At 39.7% G+C, this 24,703-nt stretch overlaps 1 protein-coding gene across 1 annotated transcript in view; it reads left to right on the forward strand.

The window, feature by feature from the left end:
- Positions 1–24,703, forward strand: part of FRMPD2 (FERM and PDZ domain containing 2) — an 89,787-nt gene that overhangs the window by 34,141 nt on the left and 30,943 nt on the right. Inside the window, exons 13-16 of the mRNA XM_016142783.2 lie at positions 4,813–4,968; positions 9,627–9,812; positions 14,821–14,958; positions 23,068–23,330. Of these exons, the coding sequence (XP_015998269.2) occupies positions 4,813–4,968; positions 9,627–9,812; positions 14,821–14,958; positions 23,068–23,330 (743 nt within the window). The remainder of the gene's footprint in view (positions 1–4,812; positions 4,969–9,626; positions 9,813–14,820; positions 14,959–23,067; positions 23,331–24,703) is intronic.

Below are 24,703 nucleotides of genomic sequence, written 5' to 3' on the forward strand. Positions count from 1 at the left end.
GTCAGCAGAACTTGGGCTTCCTGCATCTCTGGGCTGTGTGCTCTCCTCAGTCAGGTTTGCTTCAGTGGCTTCTGGATTTCACCCTTTAGACTGCAACCCAGCACCAAGAGAATCCCCTTTCTCTGGAATGCTATGGAAATCCTGGTATTCTGTTTCATTGGTTCTGTTAGAGTCATGTGCCTACCCTAAGCCAATCACTGTGCAGGGAAATGCTGTGCTCTGGTTAGTTAGACTTAAGTGACATGGCCACCCTAGGAGCCAAGGTTAGAGCTTACACTAAGCAAAATGCTTGCACTGAGAGAGAGGAGGGATGGTTCCCATTTCTAGAAAAAAAGGGGATGGTTGCACCTGACTGAAAATATATGTCTACCACTAGTTAACACTTAGTGGTCAGGAATGCTATATCTTTGGTGACAACAGAAATGTATTTAGCTGAAGTTTTGAGTCCTTCTGGGGACATCTTGGTCTGGCCTTGTGTTATAGGTTGAATTGTGTTCCTCATAATTCATCAGTCAAAGCCCTAACCCCCAACAGCTCAGAATGTGACTATATTTGGAGATGGAGACTAATCTACAAAGCAGTGATTAAGTTAAAATGAAGCTGTCTGGGTGGGCCCTAATCCAATCTAACTGGAGTCCTTATAAGAAGAGCGGATTAAGAGATACAGAGAGACACCAGGGATGCAGGAGAACAGAGGAAAGACCATATAAAGACACAGTAAGGAGGCCGCTGCACGCAAGCCAAAGAGAGGCTGCAGAAGAAGCCTTGGGGCAAATGATCCCAAAGAAGAATGTAGGCCTGAATGACACTTTGACACTTTGATCTTGGACTTCTAGCCTCTAGAACTGAGAAAATCAATTTCTGTTGTTTAAGGCACTCAGTCAGTTATCATGGTAGCCCCAGTAAACTAATATACCTTGAATCCGTAAGAGAGAAGCTGCAGCCACCACCAAGTGTGGAGGCCTTGAGACAGTTCTGTGCTCTTAATTCTCTCATGGTATGCGATGGAGAGAACAAGGGTGTGACCTCAGTCACAGCTTGTCTGCTTTGTCCCAGTAACTGGGTTTAAGAACAAGGACAAGCTCAAGAGCTGAAATGGTTCTTCGAGAACAGTGGTATGTATAAATACATACATATGTGCATATAACAGAACTCTCAGAGTTAGAAGTGCTCTATTTTAAAACAACACACAGACTTAACACAAGCACAAAGACTTAACTTTTGGTCTCTGGATTGAGATACAGGATGTTAAACCTAAGACCTTAACTCTAGCTTTAGACTTGGTGGAACCTGTGGTCAGGTCCACTAAAGGCAAATGGGAGCCTGAGTAAGACCCCTTATTCAGGCCTACATTCTTCTTTGGGATCATTTGCCCCAAGGCTCAAAGGACCAGGCCTGTCTCTAGGTGACCCATTTAGTAACTCCCTGCATCTGTCCAGTTTCTGATCTCACCCATCCCCTGCCTTATCCTGATCTCATCCTCCACCTCTGGCTTCTCACCCAGATCTGGCCCAGCCTCAACTGCTACCATTGCCCTGGGAACCAGTGGTTCTGAGTTGCTCTCTGCTGCCCTCAGGTGGACCCCAAAGGCAGACCTTTTCTCCTTATCTCCTGTGTAAAGGCAATAGATTACATAAACCCATTCATTTGTACATCCATTTATTCAGTCCTAATTTATGGAGGGGCTACTGTGTGCTTGGATTCATCTAAGCCTATGTCAAACCTGCAGAGCCAGTGTAATTTCCATTGGCAGTTGAGAAAAATTGTTTCTCTGAGGTTAGGTAAGCGTGCGAGAACACAGCCAGGACTCACTTCTAGAGCCTTGCTTCTTTATGCTCCAGGCAGTGCGAGGGGCACATCGAAGGATGTTAGGGGAGACTCAGAGAGGAGAGCCTTTCCGTGTGTCTCTGTCATTGAGTGGGCAGGTTGAAAAGGCTGCCAGTCCAGAGAGCTGCAGCTATTTCACTGCAGCCCTGTGCTGGAGCTTTTTAAGTTCCATGTTGGCTACAATGGTTGTGAAACTGTGTGGCATAGCCAGGGAGGAAGATAGTGTGCCCTCCTAAGGGGTTTGCATTTTGTTTGAGAAATGGTTCTGGTGTCAGAAAAAAAATAATTTAGAAACCCCTATAGTGAAAGATTGTGAGCCACTGATGATTTCTAAGCAGCAACATGATTACATTTGCATTTTAAAAAGGGAGACACAGACACTTTGGTATAAGAATAAATCTCCTTAATCACATCATTGCAGCAGAACAACTTTTTTTTCTGGGTGACTTCTCTTCCAGCCTTTGATCACATGTGGGGGTTTTACATGGTTGTAAACACTGCCACATTCGATTTGCATTGTGCTTTCTTACTTTATGGTACATGACTTCCTGTGGCTTCCTAATACTTGTTTGGGATGGCTACATGTTACCCATAGCAGGGCTGGACCTCCACTCATTTATCGGTTCTCTCATTGTCAGGTATCATCTAGAAGTGCTGTGTAAGTGGTAGCTACTACTATTATTATTCTAGTTGCTTCTAATCTCGTTTCTTTGTTTGTTTCTTTGTTTCTCTCTCTCTCCTCTCTCTCTCTCTCTCTCTCTCTCTCTCTCTCTCTCTCTCTCTCTTATAAATGGTATAGAAGTAAATGTGCTGGAGCTTTTTAAGTTCCATGTTGACTTCTTCTCTTGGACAGATTCCTAGCAATGAGATGTTGAGTCAAACGTCTTAAATACTCTTAAAAAATGTTTAATAGACTCTTTTTTAAAGAGCAAATTTAGGTTCACAGAAAAATTGAGTAGAAGGTACAAAAGTCTCCCATATACCACCTGCCTCCACACATGCACAGCTTCCTCCATTATCAGCATTCCCAACCAAAGTGGTGCACTGGTTACAATGACGAACCTACACTGAAACATCACGATCACCAAAAATCCAGTTTACATTAGGGTTCCCTCTTGGTGTTGTACATTCCATGGTCTTAAACAAATTTATAATGACATATATTCACCATTATAGTATCCTACAGGGTAGTTTCGCTGCCCTAAAAATCCTCTGTGCTCCACCTGTTTGTTCTTCCTTCTACCATTAACCCCTGGCAAACACTGAGTTTTTTATTGTCTTTATAGTTTTGCCTTTTCCAATATGCCATTTAGTTGGAATCATATGGTATTAAGTTTTTTCAAATTGGCTTCTTTCACTTAGGAATTTAATTTTCCTCTTTGTCTTTTTATGGCTCAATAACTCATTTGTTGTTAGCACTGAATATTCCATTGTCTGGATATACCACAGTTTATTTATTCCTTCATTACTGAAGGACATATTTTGCTTCCAAGTTTTGGCAATTGTGAATAAAGCTACTATAAACATCCACGTGCAGGTTTCTGTGTGGACATGTTTTTTTTAACTCCTTTGGATGAATACCTAGGAGTATGGTTGCTGGATTGTAAGGTGAGAGTATGTTTAGCTTTGTAAGAAACTGACAAACTGTCTTCCAAAATGGCTGTACCATTTTACATTACCACCAGCAATGAATGCAACGATCCTATCACTCCACATCCTTGTCAGCACTTGGTGTTGTCAGTATTCTGGATTATAGCCATTCTAATAGCATTCTGAATGCTTTTTTTATGCACTAGATTGTTGAACAATTTCTTTTGTTTTATGTTTCTGAGCTGAGCTCAGAACCGGCATAGACCTGCCTTAGGTTGGATGATTCTTAATCCACAGTGACATGGGGTCAGGTCTGTGCCATACCAGGAGCAAGGGGATGTAGTGGACATTGTGCTGTTTCTTCACATCCCCTCATCAGGTTGACTTGCCCATCCTCCACCTCACTTTGAAAAGGCCAGATGTTCCTGGCTCCCAACTTCCTTCCTCACAGGTAGTTGGGTAGTTTCTCTCAGCTGTGGGGAAATATCTTACCTAAGATTAGGCTGGGAGGGGCTGCATGAGACCAGGATGGGCTGAATCAGGAACATAAGGGTAGGGTCACTTTCTCCCTATGCAAAGTCCTGTCTCCCTCATTCCTTACAGTGGATCCCAAGAACACTCCTTTAAAATTTCTGCATGCCTATCTATGTCCCAGAGTCTGTATTAGGGAACCCAACTTCAGGCAGAGGTGATACCTCTTCCAGCTGCCCTGGTGGGACTGCAGTCTCAGGTTCCTGAAAAAGCAGACTTGAAGACGGTTCAGGCCTGTGGCAGGGAGAGGGTGACAGATCTCTCATTCAAGGGGCAACTTCTTGATCACCATCTTGTGGACAGATGGTGTCACAGCAAAGGCCTCCTTTGTAAAAGGTGACAGTCCACTAGGAGCACATGTGCATGGAAGCACTAAATGAATAAAAAAGAAATGAAGTTTCAGGGCCAGGGTTTTTCTGTGACTTTTAGGAAATAGTATGGTGGCATCATGCATCATGAAATGTGTGAGGGCTTTGGATGACCAAATCTTATTTCTGTCACTGCTTGCAAGTGAATGACATCCTTCCTCATTCATTGTGTTCATCTTGGCAATGGCAATAGCAGTGCTGCCCCTGTAGGATTCCTGTGAGGATCAAAAGAGCTAATGTGTTATGAGGACCACTGACATACAAAAGGGGCTCAAAAATGGGTGATTTCTCTCTTCTCTCCCTTCTATTCATGTCATATGGTTTGGCCCAACTTCAAATATGGTAGGAAAAAGATGTCTCAGGTGAGCACTTCAAAGGAACATTCTTACCCCGGATCCCTAACCTGGTTTTTAATTGCAGATAGGCTTCTGTTCTGCTCAGAGTCCCATAGAAGACATTCTAGATATGCCCCTTTACTTCTGTATCTTGTTTCCAGCAGGTAGAGAGGAAAGCCTATTTTAGAGTTGAAGATTACATCCCAGCAAGTCTGATTGAGAGGATGACCGCTCTCAGGGTCCAAGTCCAAGTCTCAGAGATGCACCGTCTCAGTCCTGTGCTCTGGGAAGAGGATGCTGAGTTGGAGTTCTTGAGGGTGAGGCCTTTATGCCTTTGAGAAGGGATGTTGTTATTCAAGGGCATGCAGTCAGCAATCTCTTCTAAAGCCTTGCCTGGAGGCTGGATGTACTCAGATCCATGAGGAGGTATAAGCAAGGGACTTGATTCTCTGAGAGGAAGGAAACTCCATCACCCTGTAGGGCAAAGAGAGGCTTCTGGAAGCAAGTGGCATGGAAAATGACCCCAAAAGATGGGTAGAATTTAGTGGACTGGGTTGGGTATGGAAGGTTATTTCTTCAGCATTAGAGCTCACAGTCACTTCTGTGAGCAGAGTGACCACGTTTCTTCTAAGTGACATGTGGGGCAACTGAAGTACAAAATTGACGTGCGAGCCAAAAGCGAAGCCATTGGAAGATCCCAAGTTTGCAGACTTCCAGACAGCTGTCTTCAGCACAACAAAAATAGTGTTGTCCATGAATCTGGGTGCATCTCTGGTCCACTCTCTCCAGCAAAAGCAGTAGCATTTCAGCCCCCTATGTCTGTGGGCACACATAGAGCCTATAATGAATAGGCTTACTGACTCCACAACCTGTACCTTCTGTGAGCCAGGCATTGTGGGCAATGGAGATAGAGATGGAGGCCCTGCCCTCAGGGAGTCCCTAATCTCCAGGGAGGACAGATGGGTACCCAGAGGCATGCAACACTGTGATAACTGCCCCGTGAGAACAATAACAATACTGGTTATTCTATATCAGGATTGTAGAGGGTGACTGCTTTGTCCCTGGAGCTGGAGCTAGGAGGCACATGAAAGGGAGCCCCCTGCTTTCCTGGGGCAGGATATCTGGCTAAGACTTTAGAGTTGAGAGCAGTTTCAAAAGGAAGTTCTAGAATTTATTCATTTCTCTCTACAAAGTCTCTCTTTGTTTCCCTTTAATAGAGACAGGCATTAGAAAGCAGAACTGCCAAAGTGAGGTCTTGCCTTTTCTTTTTGGTGGGTCACTTAGCAGAACTGTCTGTAACACCCAACGTGGTATAGACCTACAAGTGTTTCATTTGAGAAGTCCTGGCAGAAAGGCGTTCACCGAATTTCAGAATCCAGGCTTTGTGCATGTTCCTTGTCGAGAGGATGCAGCAGTTCCAAGGGACAAGTGGGGACTGCAAAGCCATCAGCATACATCTGAGGATGAGTGGTCACAGAAACACAGAGCCAGTGGAGAGGCTGAGGACTCAGGCCTATGGAGGTCCCTGCAGGACTGATGATGCCCACTGACCTTGGCCCAGGCCTGGTTTTGTGGGCTAGGTTCACTGTGCCCCTCTCTCTCCTGGCTGAAGGATGAAAAATAATTGTAAAGGAAGCCATCGTTTTATAAGCAAAACCATGAATAGATTTGCTTTCATTCGCATGCTATCTTACTAGTTTCAAGGAACTGGCTCTTGAGATTCCCCTTGGTTGACTTGCTATTACTATGTTGTCCCTTCCCCCTCAAATATAGAGACATGACCTAGAAGGCTTGGTGACCCCCAGAGCATATTATGATCTTTCTCACTAGAGTCAGTGTTTGTTAAACCAAGTCCTTTCCCCCATGATTATAAAAGCAATCATTTGATCCTGATTCTGTCCCATGGAGACAGCATAGTTACATTTGGGTGTATTCATTCTTCTCTTTTTATTCTGGGTATTCACAGGTGTATATGCATATATATTTAAAATTGGGTTTATATTATATATGCAGTTTTGTATATTTTTATAATCCTATCTCACTAAAATTTAAAAACTTTATTTTAGATCAACACATGGTATATGCTAATTTTCTTCTCAATATTTCAGCACATAAATTGTTTTAAATATGGGACTATTTTAAACAATACTCAGATTAGCACTTTTTCTACATAGGTCTTTAGCTGCACTTCTGCTTAATTCCTTAGGGGTAGAATCTCATGATTGGAATTACAAGGTTGAAAATTATGAACATTTTAAACATTTAAATATGCTGGCACTCTGTGTGTTGCAGTCATTTCTGTACATTTCTTGTCCCTTCTACTAGGCTGTAATTGTCCAGAGGGCCCTGAATTCTCAGATCCCATCTTCAGAGCCCAGTTGCTCCATAAACAGCCACTGGATTATTTAATTACAGCTGCATGTGGTTCCTTTTCCATGATCAGATGACGCCTGTTGGCATCTGGATCATTGATGACTAATTCTGCTAGTTTATATCTCACTAGAAGGAGACTTGGCAGAAATCCAGTCTGGGTAACACTGAATAACATACTCTGCCTGGAAGATTCACAACTACCTACATTGGCGTATTAATCTGAGAACAACGCATCCACAGTTAACTCCGTGTTTCCGAAGTTCCTCAACCACGGGACCATTTTCCCATGTAACTAGGGGCTGTGATATGCTACTAAAACATTTATTTTTTTTGTTGAAATTATACTGGTTGTATCCTGTATTTCCCAATACTTAGCTTTATACATGTGCATTTCCCAGATAATTATGAATGCCTCGTAATATCCTTTGTTAAACCTGTTGATAATCCCTTTAAAGGCAGTATTGCCTCTAGAAAATAATTGACCTCTGGGAGCTGGTCCCAATAACCCAATCTTGCAGATCTGCACTGAACATTTCTATGAGAAGGATTTGTATTGATTATGTAGCATATTTCTTTTAGGACAAATTCCCAGGAGTAGAATTATAGGATCAAAGCATGTGAATTATGAATCTCTTGATAATATTTGTAAACAACCCATTTATTCCAACAGTTTTCAGTACAGCAAGGGTGCTGCATGGGCTGGCAGACAGCCTGGGTCAAGTCTCAACTTCGCTGCCCATTGTAGGGAGAAGAAAAAATAGCGAGATGGCCCTAAGCATATGGAGATAAAGTGACCCTCTGAGAGTACAATGAGTAATAGCAACACAGAAGGTACCAGGAGAGGTGCCACAGATTCCCTAGCAGAGCACGGAGACATAGACAATGTTACTTACTTTTTTACAGATTGAAGATGCCTTGATAACCTTTTATACATTCATCTGGGTTTCCAGGCATTATGGAAAGTCTGTACTTGAGTTAAGAGTTGAAAACTCAGAAGCAAATAGACTTATATTTCCATTCCTGGTTCCCAGTGGGAACTTTGGCAGAATAATTAACCCTTCTGTAGCTCCATTTTCTCATTTGAAAAGGGACAGCTACAGCTCTTTTTTACAAATATGTTATGAAGAATAAATGAAATAATGTTTGGGAAATGCTTAAAATGGGGCTCTATCATTTTAACAATTTTATTACCCCAAGTACTTTAATATCCTACCCTCTCTATGTAATTCAAAATAAAATAAAAAATTAATATTAAACAGTTAAAAAATGTGCACAAGCCTGGCAGTCATCTTTATTCTAACAAAGACTAATGTCTTATTTATTTATTTTTTTTAGAAATAGTATATCAAATACTTTAAAAGAATTTACCTAATTGTTTTGGGGGTGGCCCTGCTTTGTCACAACTCAAGCACATGCCTCGTCTGGTCATTGCACATTTCCATACCAGTGCTCAATAAATATTGTTTTTCCTAATGGTGATGATGATGACAATGACAATAATGGCAGGGTCACTCCAAAGTTAAAAAAAGGATGCTCAGGGTCCAGAAACTTAATCAAGATTATGTGAAGAGCTGTTGTTGGCTCTGTAGACAGTAGAACCTAACTGTAGAAAGTATTTATCAACAGAGGGAGAAATGTTGGCAAGGGGCCTGAGAAAGGAACTCTCAAAAGCCATAATGTGACCCTATTTTGTGATCTCGCCTCGGGGTGTGAGATTTTGGACAGGTTATAGTGCTCTCTGCTGTGAGGAAGAGATGGGAAATCCGATCTAACTAATGAAACTCTTCTGAGAGGTTTTCCAATGCCTGGATTAAGATGTCCCTGCCATGAGTCCAGGTGCATCAACCTTCTGATGAGGACTGGAGTTGTTCAGGTAAAGGTGAGGATGGTAGAAAACAAGCTAGATATGTGACTAAAAACATTTATGTTAGGTTTAACTCCAGTCTCTTGAGAATTTGGTTGGCCTGATACAGTCCCAGCTTTGAATGACCCTCACATCCCTAATAAAATTTAGTCTCCTTACCTGATAAATTTAAACTGAGGACAGACCTTGGGTTTATTGAGGCACTGCCACATGGTAAGGAATACCAATGATCGGTCATTTTCCCAGCAGGATGTTGATGCCTTATCTTGCTTGAACTTTGATGCTAACCATCTGCTTACTGTCCTGGGCCTTGATTTTCTCATCTTTAAAATGAAGAAGTTGGACCAGATAATATTGCAGTTACCTTTGGTTAACATAATTGGGAAAAGGAATCCATTACCATGAGATGGACCCAGAAGTGTCTGAATTTTATAAACTTATCTAGAATATTATTATACTATTGTACCATTTTCATAATAACTGTATTCCAGGTCTTGTTTTAGGTACTACATGAAGAAAAGATTCCTTGAATTTAGAAAAAAAAATGCTATCATATCAGAGGTGCAGAGAAATTCTGTAGTAAGGAGATCTGTTTAGCTGTGTTTCCTAAACTTATTGGCAATCCTATTCTTTTTATTTTTTTAAAAAAACATCTGTTAAGCTGTTTTTCATGGAATGGTTTGAAGCTCTTTATTTAGCCCAATGTGTCTGTCTGTTCTAAACTAGCCTTTTTTCCAGGTCACTCAGCAGCTCCCAGAATATGGTGTGCTAGTTTATCAAGTTCTCCCAGAGAAGAAAAGGCCAGAAGAGGAAATGGCCTTGGGAATCTGTGCCAAGGGTGTCATAATATATGAAGTGAAAAACAACAGCAGAATTGCAACTTTACGATTTCAGTGGAGAGAAATTGGGAAGATTTCAACTTATGTAAGTGTAGCTCTGTTGAAAAAATGACCCATGCTTCATTTTCCTTTAATCTGTTGCCTCTTTAAAGGAGTAATGGGTCATGTAATCCTCTCCTGACCAAATAAGATCACAGCCTGTCAGCTCACCTGTATTTGGATGTACAAAGCATATTTGGAAGAAGTGTTCCAGAGGATTTGACAGTCCTCAGAGGCCATGTCTTCCCTACTGTGTGTCACTCAGTCTCCCATACTCCCATGGACAACCATCAGCCTAAAGGGCTACACTTTTCCTCTGGGTAAATTTCATTTAATTTGGGGAATCCACCAATCTTGATAGCAAGGTTGGAGGTGGGAGATGGGAGAGGAGGGCATACTGTAGGTGCAGTGGAGACTAAAAAGATTTTGAAACATTTCCCTTGTGTTTTAATTTTCCCTTTGCATGTGATTTGCAGAGGTTCCCAACCCCTAGGCTGAGAATTGGTACTGGTCCATGGCCTGTTAGGAACCAGGCTGCACAGCAGGAGATGAGTGGCTGGCAAGCGAGGGAAGCTTCATCTGCATTTGCAGCTGTTCCCTAGAGCTAGCATTGCTGCCTGGCTCCACCTCAGATCATCAGGCATTAGATTTTCATAATAGCACCAGTCCCTGGTGCCAAAAGGTTGGGGACTGCTGTGCTACAGGACACTGGTGACTGCAAACCTTTGATACTCATTGAAAGTTTAAAAGTCTTAAAAAACCCCCAATGTTATTAAACATACCACGTTTAAATTGTATTTGAACACCATTTGCATGAGTCTTTATACTTCCTTGAATTTAGTTACAATAAATTTGACACCAAAAAACATTGAGTACCCCCATAGCAGAGAGTGCTAGACACCTAATCAGACTGCCTGTCCTTTGGGTCATCCCAGTCAGTGTGCCATAACTTTAGCAATGATTTCATTATAAATCATGAAGTTATTCACCTTGTGGCTCATGAAAAATTCAGTTTTTCTTTCTGCTTATTTTTTTTTCTTACGGTTTTTAATTTTTCCTACTGATGAGATTGCTGTTTTTATTATCATTATCTGATCTTAGTTTTCTAAGTAGAATGTAATTGGTTTTATTTATTTTCTAAATGTTTCTTTTGGGTCTTCTATCTTGACTGTGGAAGTTAACATATTGGTAAAGTATGATTCTCAATAAAATATTATAATAAATTATTGTTTGTCTTTAGGAAAAAAGTTTACATCTAAAAGTAAATAAATAGCTGAGTATAATTTAATTGTGTACAAGGTACTGACTTTATACTATCATGAAACTGACTTTTCCCCCCAAATTTTTGACTTATCTAAAGATAAATGATATTTATATTTTGGAATTTTTCAGAATTTTAGTGACTCGAATTACTTTAATACAATTGAAAGATTATTTGAAGAATTTAATTATTGAATAATCCAATACTATTGGATTCCCTATTTTCTTTAACTCATCTTTAATTGTTCAAAATTTTCAATGTAGTTTGTTTTAAAACATTTGTAAAAATGTAGCTAACCTTAAAAAGTAATTTTGAAAAATAGAATTTTTGAAGTCATGAAGTTTAACAATTCTTTAAATAAATATATTTAAGTTGGTTTAGTTTTTACAGATATTTACTTTCCCCACAACCAAGGATGATTTCTTGATTAAAGCTGGAAAGTCATGAGGTTCACAAGACAACTTCATAGCTTAAGAAAACCTTGCCACTAATTAGGATTTCCATGACCTGATGACCATTCTCTTTCTCAGCTTGAATGTATTTTTTTTCATGGTAAAGTCATCACATGAAGTAATGTCACCAGCTGCTTGCTACAAACCAAGCACCTTATACAGAAAATGACGTGAACTTTTCGTGCTTGTGCAAACACAAAATGTGGAACTCTGTGAACAATAGGAAAATGAGCTCAGGAAGCTGGTTTGAAATTTGCTTAATTAATAGCAAAAGGCAAATGTTTTAAACAATTTCAGATTATTTATCTTACCAGCCTGCAGGAAATTAGCAAAGAAAATAGAGAAAAATGCCCTTTTCAAAGAATATAATTTGTAGGTGTGTTGACAGCCTGTCTGTGAGAGACAACACCAATGCAGAAGATTATTCAATTGAGAAAGTGTTGGCTGTAGAATGATGAACATACACATATTAGTAACTGTTCTTGGTTATTAGCAATAGCTAAAATGTCTGGAGAGAAAAGTAGTGGAGAATACATGCTGTGTAGGGCTCTCTTTCAGAAAAAAAAATACAAATTTCCAAATACGAACTAGGGTATGAAAGTGGATATTCCTTTAGAATGAGAAAAGAAAAAATATTTTTATTAACTCTCTGATAATTCTTTTTATCTTTTCAAATCTTTGTTGGCATACACTCTTATTATGCTTTTATATGGTGACATTTTTGTGATATCATTTTCCCTAGAGAAAATGGAAATATGATTTAGTCTTTCTTCTAGTATGGTTGATTAAAGATTGCTTCTATTATTGATGCATAAAACAAGCAGCCTTGCACAGAGACATGTTTACTCTTTGTAGTGCTGGGACAAGTTTCTGTGTTACAAACCCAAGAAATCTAATAAATTTTTCATGTGATCACCATCAAGAAAAGAAAAATATTGTGTGGTATATTGATAACGTAGTATATACAGTTATATAAATTATATCCCTGATAGGATAGAACTTCCATTTGATTGGATGTTTTAAGAGCTAAATTAGTTTTTTGTTTTTGACAGTTGAAAAAATTTCCTGCAGACTGGCCTCTGGCTTTCTATACTTCAAACCTGTTTCCCTCCAGCACTTACCCCATATACTTCTGGTGTTGAGTATGGTGGGGCACATGGCTACTGGCCCAATATCTTTAGGCTGAGACTTGGGTGAATTGGCCCAATGGAAGGAGTATTCTGGGATGAATGGCAAGAAATCATTGTAGAAGAGACTGCAAACCACACAAATAAATCCCACTAAATCTACACTGAATGTATTCCCATCTCAGCTTTTCCTTAGTGGGCTCTGTGTCCATGCCATGTACTACCACCTATGGTGAGGAAAGTGTGAATGAGCTGGAGTGGAACGAAGAGTCAGTGGTGTTAACTGATTGTGGTAAAAGCATCTTATTTTCCAAGTTAAAATGTGAAGACACTGCCAAGGTCCCTCCCAGGAAGTGGCCTATGCAAGTGAGGGCCCTGGAGCTTCAGCTTCATTAGCTTCATGGCAAATCTGTCTCTGCCTGGAAGAATATCATTGCTCTGCAAAGACATATCAAAGCAACCAAACAAACTGGAGTGTGAATAAGCAGCAACAGCAATAAAACTGCTGGGGATGAAATATTTGAAATAGTAACAAATGCTTTGAAACAATTATGACATTACAGAAGCACCAAGTATGCTTGTGCTGCAACCACAGAGGTGTAAATAAGTTCTCCATGTTTGTGCTGAAAACCCTGAGATTCAAGTTATACATCATCTCATTCACAGAGCAGCTCATCCATATTAAAATTTGCTTACATATATGAATTTTCCATTAAATGATGTTATCGAGATGGGAAAAAAATCTGAACCACTACAGTCAAGACTGTTTTTTAGCTTTATCCTAAGAAATGGGATCATAATTATATTCTTGCTGGTTTTTAATACCTTAGAGAATTGATGTCCCAAAAGAGAGTTTTACTGAGAGTTTATAAAGAAAAGAAAGATTGGGGTATGTTTGTATGCATGCATGTATGAGCACATATATGTGTGACAATGATTCTTTTCAGATTTGTTAAAGAATAGCTATTACATTTTTTAAAAATGGCTTATCTAAAAATTTTCAATACCTGAGTGAATTTAATATGAAATGTCAAGACTGTATGAAAACATATGAATGTATACTGACAAAGTAGGTAGATTCCAGGCAAATATTCAACTTTGGAAAGTGTGGATAAAATGATCCATTAATGGAGTTTAGGCTAATGGGAAATCTAAAATTAGGCTAATGGGAAAAAGGAGTTTCTAAAAAGAAAAGCAATGTAGTGTAATCTGCCTTTTGTTAGTATCTGGCTTGTGTACATGAATTTCTTAGAAATGGTGACTAATGTGAATTAAAATGGATCAGCAATAAAGAGGATCAGGAGTTTCAGGGAGCCTTTTCAAGCATAAACCCTACATGTATAAAGTTATCTTTATAGGTGCAAGTTCAAGTTTCTTAAGAAAATGTCTAGAATATCTAGAATACAGATTTAATTTGGAAGTTGTATGTAAATTTATATTTAATGTTATCTATTTGTGTTTTACTGTTCTTATTAGAATTAGATATTGCAAAAAGTTATGAATTTATTCCACAAATCTCCATATAGATAACCCTGTGTAGATCATTCTTTCCAGTTTATTCTAGTAAGATGTACAAATATCACTTTGTATGTGGGCCTTGAAGGTATAAATGTGGGAAGTGTTTCTTGCTGATGTGACCTCAATCCCTGCTGCATTCTGACACGTGGTGGTCTGTTCCTTCATTTTCATCATAAGAATAATATTAGGACTTCTCTCATTCTCATTAGGAGGAAATGAATTAATACCCAGAAAGCACTTCGAATAGAGCCTGGCTCATGATAGCAAACAATATGAGAATACGTATGGTGCTTTTGTCTTCTCTATAGTCCTGATAGCTAAGATTTTGTTTGTACAATGAAAACTATTTGTATATTTAATGGTCTTCAAAATGCGTGCTGAGGATTATGATCTTTTTTGCTGAGGGCCAAAGGTGTACCTGACTCATTTCATATTTTCACCTAGCACACTATTTAGGAGATAGCAATTGCCTGATAAACATTTGATTTGTGAATGAAGAAAAAATGAGAGAGATTTTCCTCTTACTATCAATGTGAGATAAAATATTGTGTCATAGTCTGACAACATGTGCCAAACACTTTGATACCTAGAATCTTGATATTGAACTGAAGCCCAATATTTGATTATTCTCTGGACAGTAATGCTTTAATTAGTAAAGACAAGCAATATGTTTAAGTTTGTGTTTGCTTCCTTTAGCGAAAGAAGTTTACCATCACAAGCAGCATCACTGGGAAAAAGCACATATTTGTCACAGATTCGGCTAACACCTGTAAATATTTACTGGGCCTCTGCTCTGCCCAGCATGGCTTTAATGCTCAGATGAACGCTCCCCGAGTTGCATCTGGTGAGTGAACACTGTGTCCTCAATCTGAAGAGATATGGCTTTGAGTGCTGGATACATCACATTAGCTGTTGATCTCTAATTATTATTTTTTTAAATCCAGTTATAAAAGGGAGAGATATAATATAGAGGTTTCACCCTTCATATTTATAAAGTGGTCTTTGCATGCACGTCACCTGGGAACTTGCTAGCATTACAGAACCTCAGGCCCCTACCTCAGATCTACTGAATTAGAATCTGCATTTGAAAAAGAACCCAGATGATTCAGATGTACATGAAAGTTTGAGAACCTTGGCTTGGAATATCACTTCAGGAGTCCAAGAGACTCAGAACAATGCCGCTTATTAGCTGTGTGACTTTAGACACTCGCTTGCTCTCTCTGAGCCTCAGTATCCTCAGTTGAGCACACTGGCCATCTGATAGGTTTGAACTGTGCTCCAGTAGTTTAGAGTGTGTGATGTTTCTAGCTCCACATCCAGCATTCATTGCTTAGTGTGAGTAGTAATGGCAGCTCCTGCTTGTGGGGATTTTGTTCAGTGCCAGCCAATTCACGTGGGAGCTGTATCATCGGGTCCTGGTGTCCTGGGATAAGGGATCAACTGGAAAACAAAATTGTTGAGCCTTTGGATACAGGACCAAACATGAAATAAAGATGGCATATTATTTGCAGCAAAATCAAATAAATATATAAATATTTAATGGAAATCATGGTGTGGCCATTCCAGGGTGTTTCCAGGGAGCTGCAGATAATTAATGCAAATTAATTATATCTTACCTGCTATTGCTGAGATACAGTGTGAAACATCATCAGTATTGCTTTTATTGCCTGTTATCAGTGAACATAAAATATTTATAAAGACTCCAGGGGCTCACTTGTCCTTCTCAGACTATTTTGCTCACAATATACTGTTTTCTCAAGCTGCAAATTCTATATCTTAGGAGTTTTTCAGAAACCTAATATTTTCATTAAAAGAATTATTTTAGACTCTCTTTCTCTCTCTCTCTCTCTCTCTCTCTCTCTCTCTCTCTCATCAGGGTTGAAGCTATTTTATTTTATTTTCCTCTAGATTTATTGAAGTATTACTGACATAAAATACATTAAGTTTAAGGTGTACAGTGTGATGACTTGATACATGTACATATTGCAAAATCATTACCACAACAAGGTAGTTAACACTTCCATTCCCTTGCATAATTTTTTTTGTGGTGATAATATTTAAGAGCTACTCTCTCTTTTTCAAAATTTATTTATTTTAATTAGTTTTGAATATACAGTATATTGGTTAGACATCTATATAGTTCATAAAACAATCCCTCCAATTGCTCCTTCCCTTCCCTGATCCTTCACCTAGCCAATGTATTAATACTAATTGCATTCCCTATGCCATGCTCCCTATCCCCGTGACCATCCATGAACTACTAATTTGTACTTCTTTAAGTCTTCACCTCATTCTCCTAGCCCCCCAAACTTCTCTCCCCTCTGTCTATCACCAAATTGTCCACTATATTTGTGAGCCTGTTTTTGATTAGTTTGTTCTTTTTATTACTTAGCTTCCGCATTTAAGTGAAATCATATAGTGTTTATCTTTCCCTTTCTGACTTAAATACCTTCTAGGTCCATCAAGGCAATATCTTTTTCCATCTCCTGCTTTTTAGTCTGTTTGTGTCTTTTAATGTGAATTGAGTCTTTTGTAGGCAGCCTATGTAGGATTTTGTTTTCTTATCCATTCAGCCACTCTATCTTTTGGTTGGAGCACTTAATTCTTTCCCATTTAAAATACTTATTGATAGGAATGTAGTTGTTACCATTTTTCATTCCTGTTTTTGATACATGTTTTTCCTTCTTAAAGAAGTCCCTCCAACATTTCTTGTAATACTAGCTTAGTGGTGATAAATTCCTTTAGCTTATTTTTGTCTGGGAAGCTCTCTATCATGTCCTTCAACTCTAAATGATAGCTTTGCTGGATAAAGTATTATTGGCTGTAGATCTTGGGTCTTCATCCTGTCAAATATTTTTTGCCAAGCTCTTCTGTCTTGCAGTTTCTTTTGAGAAATAAGCCGTCAATCTTATGCGTGTTCCCTTATAGGTAACTATCTTTCTCTTGCTGCTTTTAAGATTCTTTCTTTGTATTTAACCTTTGGCATTTAAATTATGATGTGTCTTGATGAGGGTGTCTTTGGATCTCTGATTTTTGGAATTCTCTGACCTTCCTGGGGTTTTATGTCCATTTCCTTCACCAGATTAGGGAAGTTTTCAATCACTATTTCTTCAAACAGCTGTTCAGCATCTTGATTTTCTTCCATTATGCTGATCAGACGGATATTAGGAGCCTTAATGGTGTCCCATATTCTCCTTAAATTATTTTTTAGTCTTGGCATTTTATCTCTTGCCATTCTGATTGCATGTCCTTGGCTTTCTCATCCTTTAGATAAGGCATTTGATCCTTTTTTTTATTCACTTTGTTTATTCCTTTGTTTATTCCATTTAATATACTCACTCACATAATGTATTTTCCATTTCAGACTGGTTCCCTTTTATAATTTCCATTTTTATTTTTAGGTGTTTTTTTCTCTTTGTTGAAGTTCTTTACACTTCCCAAAATTTCATTGAGCATCTTTGTAACCAGTGTTTTGAACTCTACATCTTGACTCCATTATTTCTGGATCTCTGTTCTGTTCTCTCATATGGTTTCTACTTCTTTGTCTTCCCATTTGGCTGCCTTTTTGTGTCTGTTTCTATGTACTAAGCAAAGCTCCTAAGTCTCCTGGTTTTATTAGTGTGGATTTGTTAAGTAGATGTTCAGTGGCACAGTCCTGAGGAGGGGTTCAGCTATAGGCCAAATTTACCCCAAGCCTCTACTCCTCCAGGGCCACCTGTTAAGATTCAGCAAACATTCCGCAGATGTTGTGCTTATATTTGCCTCAAAAGGCCATACCAGAAACTGAGGTCAGCTGCCTCCAGTGTGAGTCCAGGTGTTGCTCAGCAACGAGCACCTAACTTGCTGAAGATATACCTGGATATGGCCTTGGTGGGGCTGCAAGTTTGGGGATGCGGGGTTTCAGGGAATCCTCTGGACTGAGCGACTTCTGTTATCCAGTTGATGATGATGCAGCTGTGTCAGTGCTGTGTCCATGCACTGGGATGGGGGAGGACTCAATAGGGAACAAAGGATACAGAGCGAGTCTCACCTTGGCCCTCACTCAGACAATGTCTCCCCGTTAGTCCCTGGTGCCCCCTGCCCACAGCCAAATCAGCACTGGTACTCAGGGTGAACAGGTTCCTTGCTGCAAAAATTTCTTTGTTGATGCAGTCCCTTTAAGGGGCTTCTGCAGCTGCTGCAGCCTCCGTCTCACTCAGCTGCTCAAGACCAGGCAAGACCGAGTCCTCGCTCCATCCTACCTTCTGCCATTGCAGGGTGATTTCTTGTATTTCTCCCTAGTTGTATGGCTTGTTCGTCTAGAACCCAGGTAATTTTTCCTTGCTGATTGCTCCTTGTTTCCATCACAACTTGATTTGGTCACCAGAAGAATGAACGGAGTCTCTATTATCTATGCCATTTTTTTCCCTCCCTCTAAGAGCTACTCTCTTAACAACTTTCAAGTATATAACGTGCTACTATTAATTATAGTCACCATGTTGTACATTAGATCTGCAGAACTTATTTAACTTACTCATCTTATAGCTGTTGTATTCTTGACCAATATTTTATCCACCTTCCATCCCTGGCAGTCATCATTCTACACTATGTATCTATGAGTTTAGCTTCTTTAAATTCCATGTATAAATGAGAACATACAATATTTGTTTTTTTCTGCCTGATTTTTTTCACTTAGCATAATGCCTTCAAGTTACATCTATGTTGTCTCGAATGTCATGATTTTCTTTTTTTATGGCTAATATTCCATTGTGCATATAACCAAATTTTCTGTTTTCATTCATCTCTTGATGGACATTTAGGTTGTTTTCATATCTTCGTTATTATTCACAATCCACTTGTGAATAATGCTGCAGTGAACATGGGAGTGCAGCTATTTCTTCGATAGCCTGCTTTTATTTTCTTCAGGTATGTACCCAGAAGTGGATTTCTGAATTACATGGTAGTTCTTTTTTTAATTTTTTGAGGAAACTCCATGCTTTTTTCTATAGTTGCTATACCAATTTATAGTCCCATTAATAGGGCACAGGGGTTCCCTTTTGCTCACATCTTCATCAGTTCTTGTTATCTTTTGTCTTTTTGATAATAGCCATTCTAACACATGTGAGGTAATATCTCATTGTAGCTTTGATTAACATTTCTCTGATAATTAGTGATGTTGAGTATCTTTTCATGTACTTGTTGGATATTTGTATGTCCTCTGAGAAAAATTAAAAATTTTAAAAAATTTCTTCATATTAGAAACTCTCCCCACAGATACCATTTTCAAAGATTGCATCCAGCTGAGAACCTAACATCTTCATCCAATGGCCCCATATAGTCCTCAAACTCAGTATATGTCCACAGTTGACCTCGTCCTCCCACACGTATCCCTCTACCACAATCTACGCCTTGTTCATCTTAGTCCACATACCCACCTTGCAAGAAACTGGCAGAGTCTGGACCTGTACCCTCTCTTCCCACCCCACCTGTCACCATGTGCTTTCAAATGGGTTTGCTGCTGGGAGTTGTGTCTCCCCAAACCCATTTTACTCTCTACTTTCAACATGACAAAAGGACCAATCTAATTATGCTCTTTGAAACGGAAAAATTGCCAGTGGCTCTCTGTTGTTTATATGGACAAGCCCAGACTTTTTAGGATAGCATATCAGACTCTTCCCATCTGGCTCCAATTCTGACTTAGTTCCTGCTGTGACTCTTCCACTCTTGCTCTCCAGCTACACCGCAGGCTGGCTTGCAGACTGCTGAACATACAAAGATGTCCCACGTCTGGGGCCTTTGTGCTCAGCATGGCCCTTGTGCTCAACCTGCAAAACTGTTCCTGTTTTCTTCCAGGCTCAGAATACCAAAATAAGCCCAATTCTTCAAGAATGAGTTCAAGGACAGCCTCCTTTAAAGTTCACTCTTATTTTTTTGTGCAGACTCCATCCTTTCACCTGTAATACTGTGCCCCTTTTATTTGTGCATCCTTCTGCTTTCAGTCTACAGGAAAAGGACAGTATCACACTAGTTTCATAGTTCCAGCATAGAACAGAGATGTATCAAAACGGAGGTAGTCAAAGCAGGTTTTTTTTTTTTGAATGAATGGATGATTAGTGTCATTCTCCTGTTTTGATTTGAACTTGCTTTTCATTCTCTAATATTCTAAGTAATATTGCAATAAACATCATTGAAAGAGAATTTTTTTTTTCCTGAACTCTGTAATATCTTAAAGCTAGATCTTGGAAGTATAATTTTTGGGTACAAAGGCTGGGACATTTTTAAGATCCTTACTATTTTCCTCAGTGTTGGTTCCATGCCCAGTATCATCCTGCTTGTTTCACTGAATCCTTGCCTGAATAGATATTATCATGTTTATCTTTGCCAATTTGACAGGTAAAAATGATTTTTCAATGACTTTTCATTTGGCATTTCTTTGATTATTGAGAAGTTAAGCATTTTCCAAATGTATATTAGTTATTCTTCTGTGAATTGTCTCAATGTGCATATAACTTTAGTTATATTTAGTTCCCTGAGGAGAGAGAAAAATCACAGTTTTCACAAGTGCATAATTTCAGGACTAAATTAGGCAGGATCTGTCAGCACTGAAGAGCAGGGCCCGCAAGCCTTTTTTTCAGCCTCTTCAGATGGGCAGTAGGGCTGTAGGGCTGCTTTTGCCCTGGCATAAGCATGTGGCTGTGAGATTCCACAGATCTGCAGTGGACTGCCTAGGGTCTTGCCCTGGTTCTCTTTCCCTTTCTCTCATGGGCCTTGGTTCTGGATGGCTCCTGTGCCCTTGAAACACTGTAACTAACCTAGACTACAACAACTGCCATACAGACCAATTTGGACATTCATCAGCTACTTCCCTGGTGCCATGGTTATGCTGTAAGTCACCCACGGCCAGTGATCAGAAACCATCCATTCTTCCTGGCACATCAGTCAGTGGCTTGGGGACATTCTTTGCAATGCTTTCTTCCATTCCTGAAAGGTTATCAACTCTTGGCTCTCCTACCTACCAATCGATTCTTCCTTTACTGCTTGTCTAGCTGGTCAAACCTCATTAAGCTGAGGCCTAATAATCATAACACATCATCTATCAGCCCCACTGGTCCCCGCTTTGTGCTGAGTGCCTGATGCTAAGTGTGTGACATCTGTGCTCTTATTCCCCAACCTTATGTGGCCCCTGTGCTGTTAACAGGGCTTCCTCCTCAGTGCCCTGATGCTCTCTGGCTTCTTGCTAGGGACAGCTCTGCCTAGAGCCAACTGGTGCTTTCCCTCCTCTGCTACCTTCCATGAGTCCCCTTGTCCTAGGGGACAGTCTTTTCCTCTTTTACCCTCAACCTCCATGCAAAGGTATCCTTCAAACCCACTAAAATCCTCTCTGACCTGAGACTCTGTCATCATCATCTCTCTCTAGAATGTGCCACTATGGGTATTAATAATCACCACGATTAAGCCTAAGCTCACTGTCCCTTTGGGCCCTGGAGTCATAAGGCTAGGCTTGCCTCAGATGAATCTCCTGTGCCTCTGATTTTGTTTCTTTGTCCTTGGCATATCAATCTTTTTGGTGTGGCCTATGGGGTCAGTTTACTTGAGTGTGAGTCCTGCTCCACCGCTTACCAGCCCTGAGACCTTCGGCAAATTATTAACTCTCTCCTAGCCTCATGCTTCCTCATCTATAAAATGGGCATAATAATATCCACTCCACAGCGTTATTGTAAGGAATAAATGATACAATGCATAATGTGCTTACCATTGTGTCTGGCACATAATAAGCATTCAGCAAATATGAGTTGGTGTTGATCTTACCATTGTTATTGCTATGTGTCTGAATAGGTCCAAGCTCTGGAGTAAGATACTATGCAATTTGTGCAAAAGCTCCAGCTCATATTTAAATTGCTTATATTTCTCTATTGCTTCTTGCCCACTGTATGTGAGTAATGATATCAAATACCTCACAGATACAGAAAGTTCTCAAGTGACATTTTTTAAAGGCTATCTGTTTCAGTGGTTTGGTCCCTGGCAATGAATCAGACTCCGTTGTAGGGAAAGAGCGGGGGCTCTGCTTGAGGAAACAAATGCCCACGGACACCCTCACAACAGAGGCATTTCACTAGACTTTGCACACACACACGCACACACGCACACACGCACTCACTCAAGCCACATAGGCACCATGTACCTGAGCACTCTTTCCTCCTCAGTTTTAGCAGGGAGCAGATAGACAGATACAGTCATCATTTTCCGTTTTCAGAATACAAACTGGGCTTTGTATAAAGCCTAGTTAAATTACAGGATCTATCTATTAAATCCCAATTTCGTAAAAATAACAAATAGTGAAGTGGTGAGAGTCATTCGCATCCATGGTCTCAAGTTAGGGACTTCATTAGAATCATTTGTTACATCTTTTTGCATGAAGGGAGGAAGAGAAGTGTCAAAGCTAGGAGGCTTAACACAGCTAATATGTGTTTATATTTCATAAAATCCAATCTTAATTTAAATATTATTACCAGGGAACTAAACTATGGAGAGATCAAAGATTGTATTCCACAGGGCAGAGCCTAATTCGGGAGTTTAGGCAATTTGAAGATCCATTTGTTACAACAGTGTTTGCTAGGACAGTTTTGTAAAGGCAATGAGCAGAATGGTTGGCGGCAGTTAATTTTATACAAGGCTCTGCTGGTGTGGTCACATTTCTGTGAATGCTATTGGGTTAGCACCCATCAGAACCTTGGCTCAGAGGTCTGTCAGCTACAGGCGGAGGGCGAGCATCTTGTCTCTCTCTCTCTCTTTTTTTATGTCTCTGAGATTTCTTTTATTAGTGAGTGATAATTAGGAAGACTTGTCATTCTCAAGGCTAATCACAAGAACCACAAGTTCACATGAGAAAAAAAAAAGAGCAGAAAAAGAAAAGAGAACAGAATCTGGGGCCTGGGGTATATTGTGGCTACAAGAGTGATGGAGCCAGAATCATTCTTGTATGTATTTATGTTTATCTTTTTCTCCCAAATTTCAGACTATAATAAGTGTGTGCAAATGGTCAATTTGAGTCATGCATACCTGGCCCAGTCCAAGCCTCTCACCTGGATTCAGAGATTGTCGTGCTCAGAAAATGTTCTCTTCGCACCCAGGCAGGAGGACACTGTAGGAGGCCTGCTGTGCACATCATCGGACAATTTCACCATGGATACCTGCAGGGAGACTGGCGCACTAGCAATCAGTGGCAGGTAGACTTGACACATCTGTCCTCTGGGTCCAAGCCACCATGTACTGTTCCTAAAGAAATTGTTTAAAGAATGTCAGATGTGTAAGGGAAGTATACATTTGTTGGATACCTACCAACTAATTCCACAGAGATTTCCTGAATACCAGCTATGGGAGAAGTCCATGCTGAACATTATAAGACAGGCATCCCATCTCTCTACTACATTGCTCTATCTTTTGGTAGAGAAAGAACTAGGTGACCATATGAAATTGAAGAGGACAAAATACACAAGTTGCAATAAGCCTATTTGGTCTTATCATGAGCCTGTTCTAAGCACTTGTATATATCAACTAACCCTCAAACCCTTTGGAGTAGTTTCTGTTTTTTTCAATTCTATAGGGATTTGAACACACACAGCTGGCCCTGGAGGCCATTACTCCTAACCTCTACACTATGCTACTTTCTCTATTGATGGGTTGATTGTAATTTAATTTGCAATTTGATATAACATGCTTATAAACACAACCTGGTATTATAACACAAGGATCCATGCATTTAAAAATAGCCTAGAAGTTGGATTGCACTACATAGCAAGTTATATAAATAGCAGAGATTCACAGGCAACACATGACCGACAAAAGTTGCTGAAGGAGCTTTTTTTGGGGGTAATACATCTGCTTCAGCAAGAGGGTATAGATGATTCATCTAAACTTCGATGTATATATCTATATCACCTATAACTATATCTATCTATATATCTATATCTATATATATCTTAAAGCAATTCTTAGAAATTATTGCCTCAAATTCTATTGATGCAAATATGTATCACCAATGCACTGCAAACTAAATCAATAATGATGAAACAAAACTGTTGGTGTATTTATTGCTTTGTAACAAACCACCCCAAAGCACAGTGATTGAAAACAATCACCATTTTGTTATTCTATTTCACAATTTTCTGTATTAGAAATTTAAGCAGGGTTTGGTTGGCTGATTCTTTTGCTTTATGTGGTGTTGACTGGGGTCACTTGATGGTACTCAGCAGGACTTCTCTGGAGACTCCAAGACAGCTGTACTCACACGCCCTGCCCCTGGTTGGGGGATGGCTGAGAAGGTGAGCTCAGCTGGCTTCCTCTTACTCTTTGTGCTATCTCAGGCCCTCTCCATGTGTTGCCTCCAGCAAGGTAGCCAGGCTCCTACATTGTAGCTGAGGGCTCCAAGGGCTCAAGGTGTGGTTGCTAGTCTTCTTAAATGCTGGGTCCGGAGTTGGCACAGCATCACTTCTGCCATACTGTATTGGTCAAGTAGTCACACATCACTGTAGATTCAAAGTAGCAGAAACAGATTCTACCTCTTTAAGTAGGAGTGTCAAAGAATTTATGGTCTTCTTTC

The sequence above is a fragment of the Rousettus aegyptiacus genome, unplaced genomic scaffold (assembly GCF_014176215.1).
Source record: "Rousettus aegyptiacus isolate mRouAeg1 unplaced genomic scaffold, mRouAeg1.p scaffold_m13_p_6, whole genome shotgun sequence".
In the NCBI taxonomy this organism is placed as follows: Eukaryota; Metazoa; Chordata; class Mammalia; order Chiroptera; family Pteropodidae; genus Rousettus; species Rousettus aegyptiacus.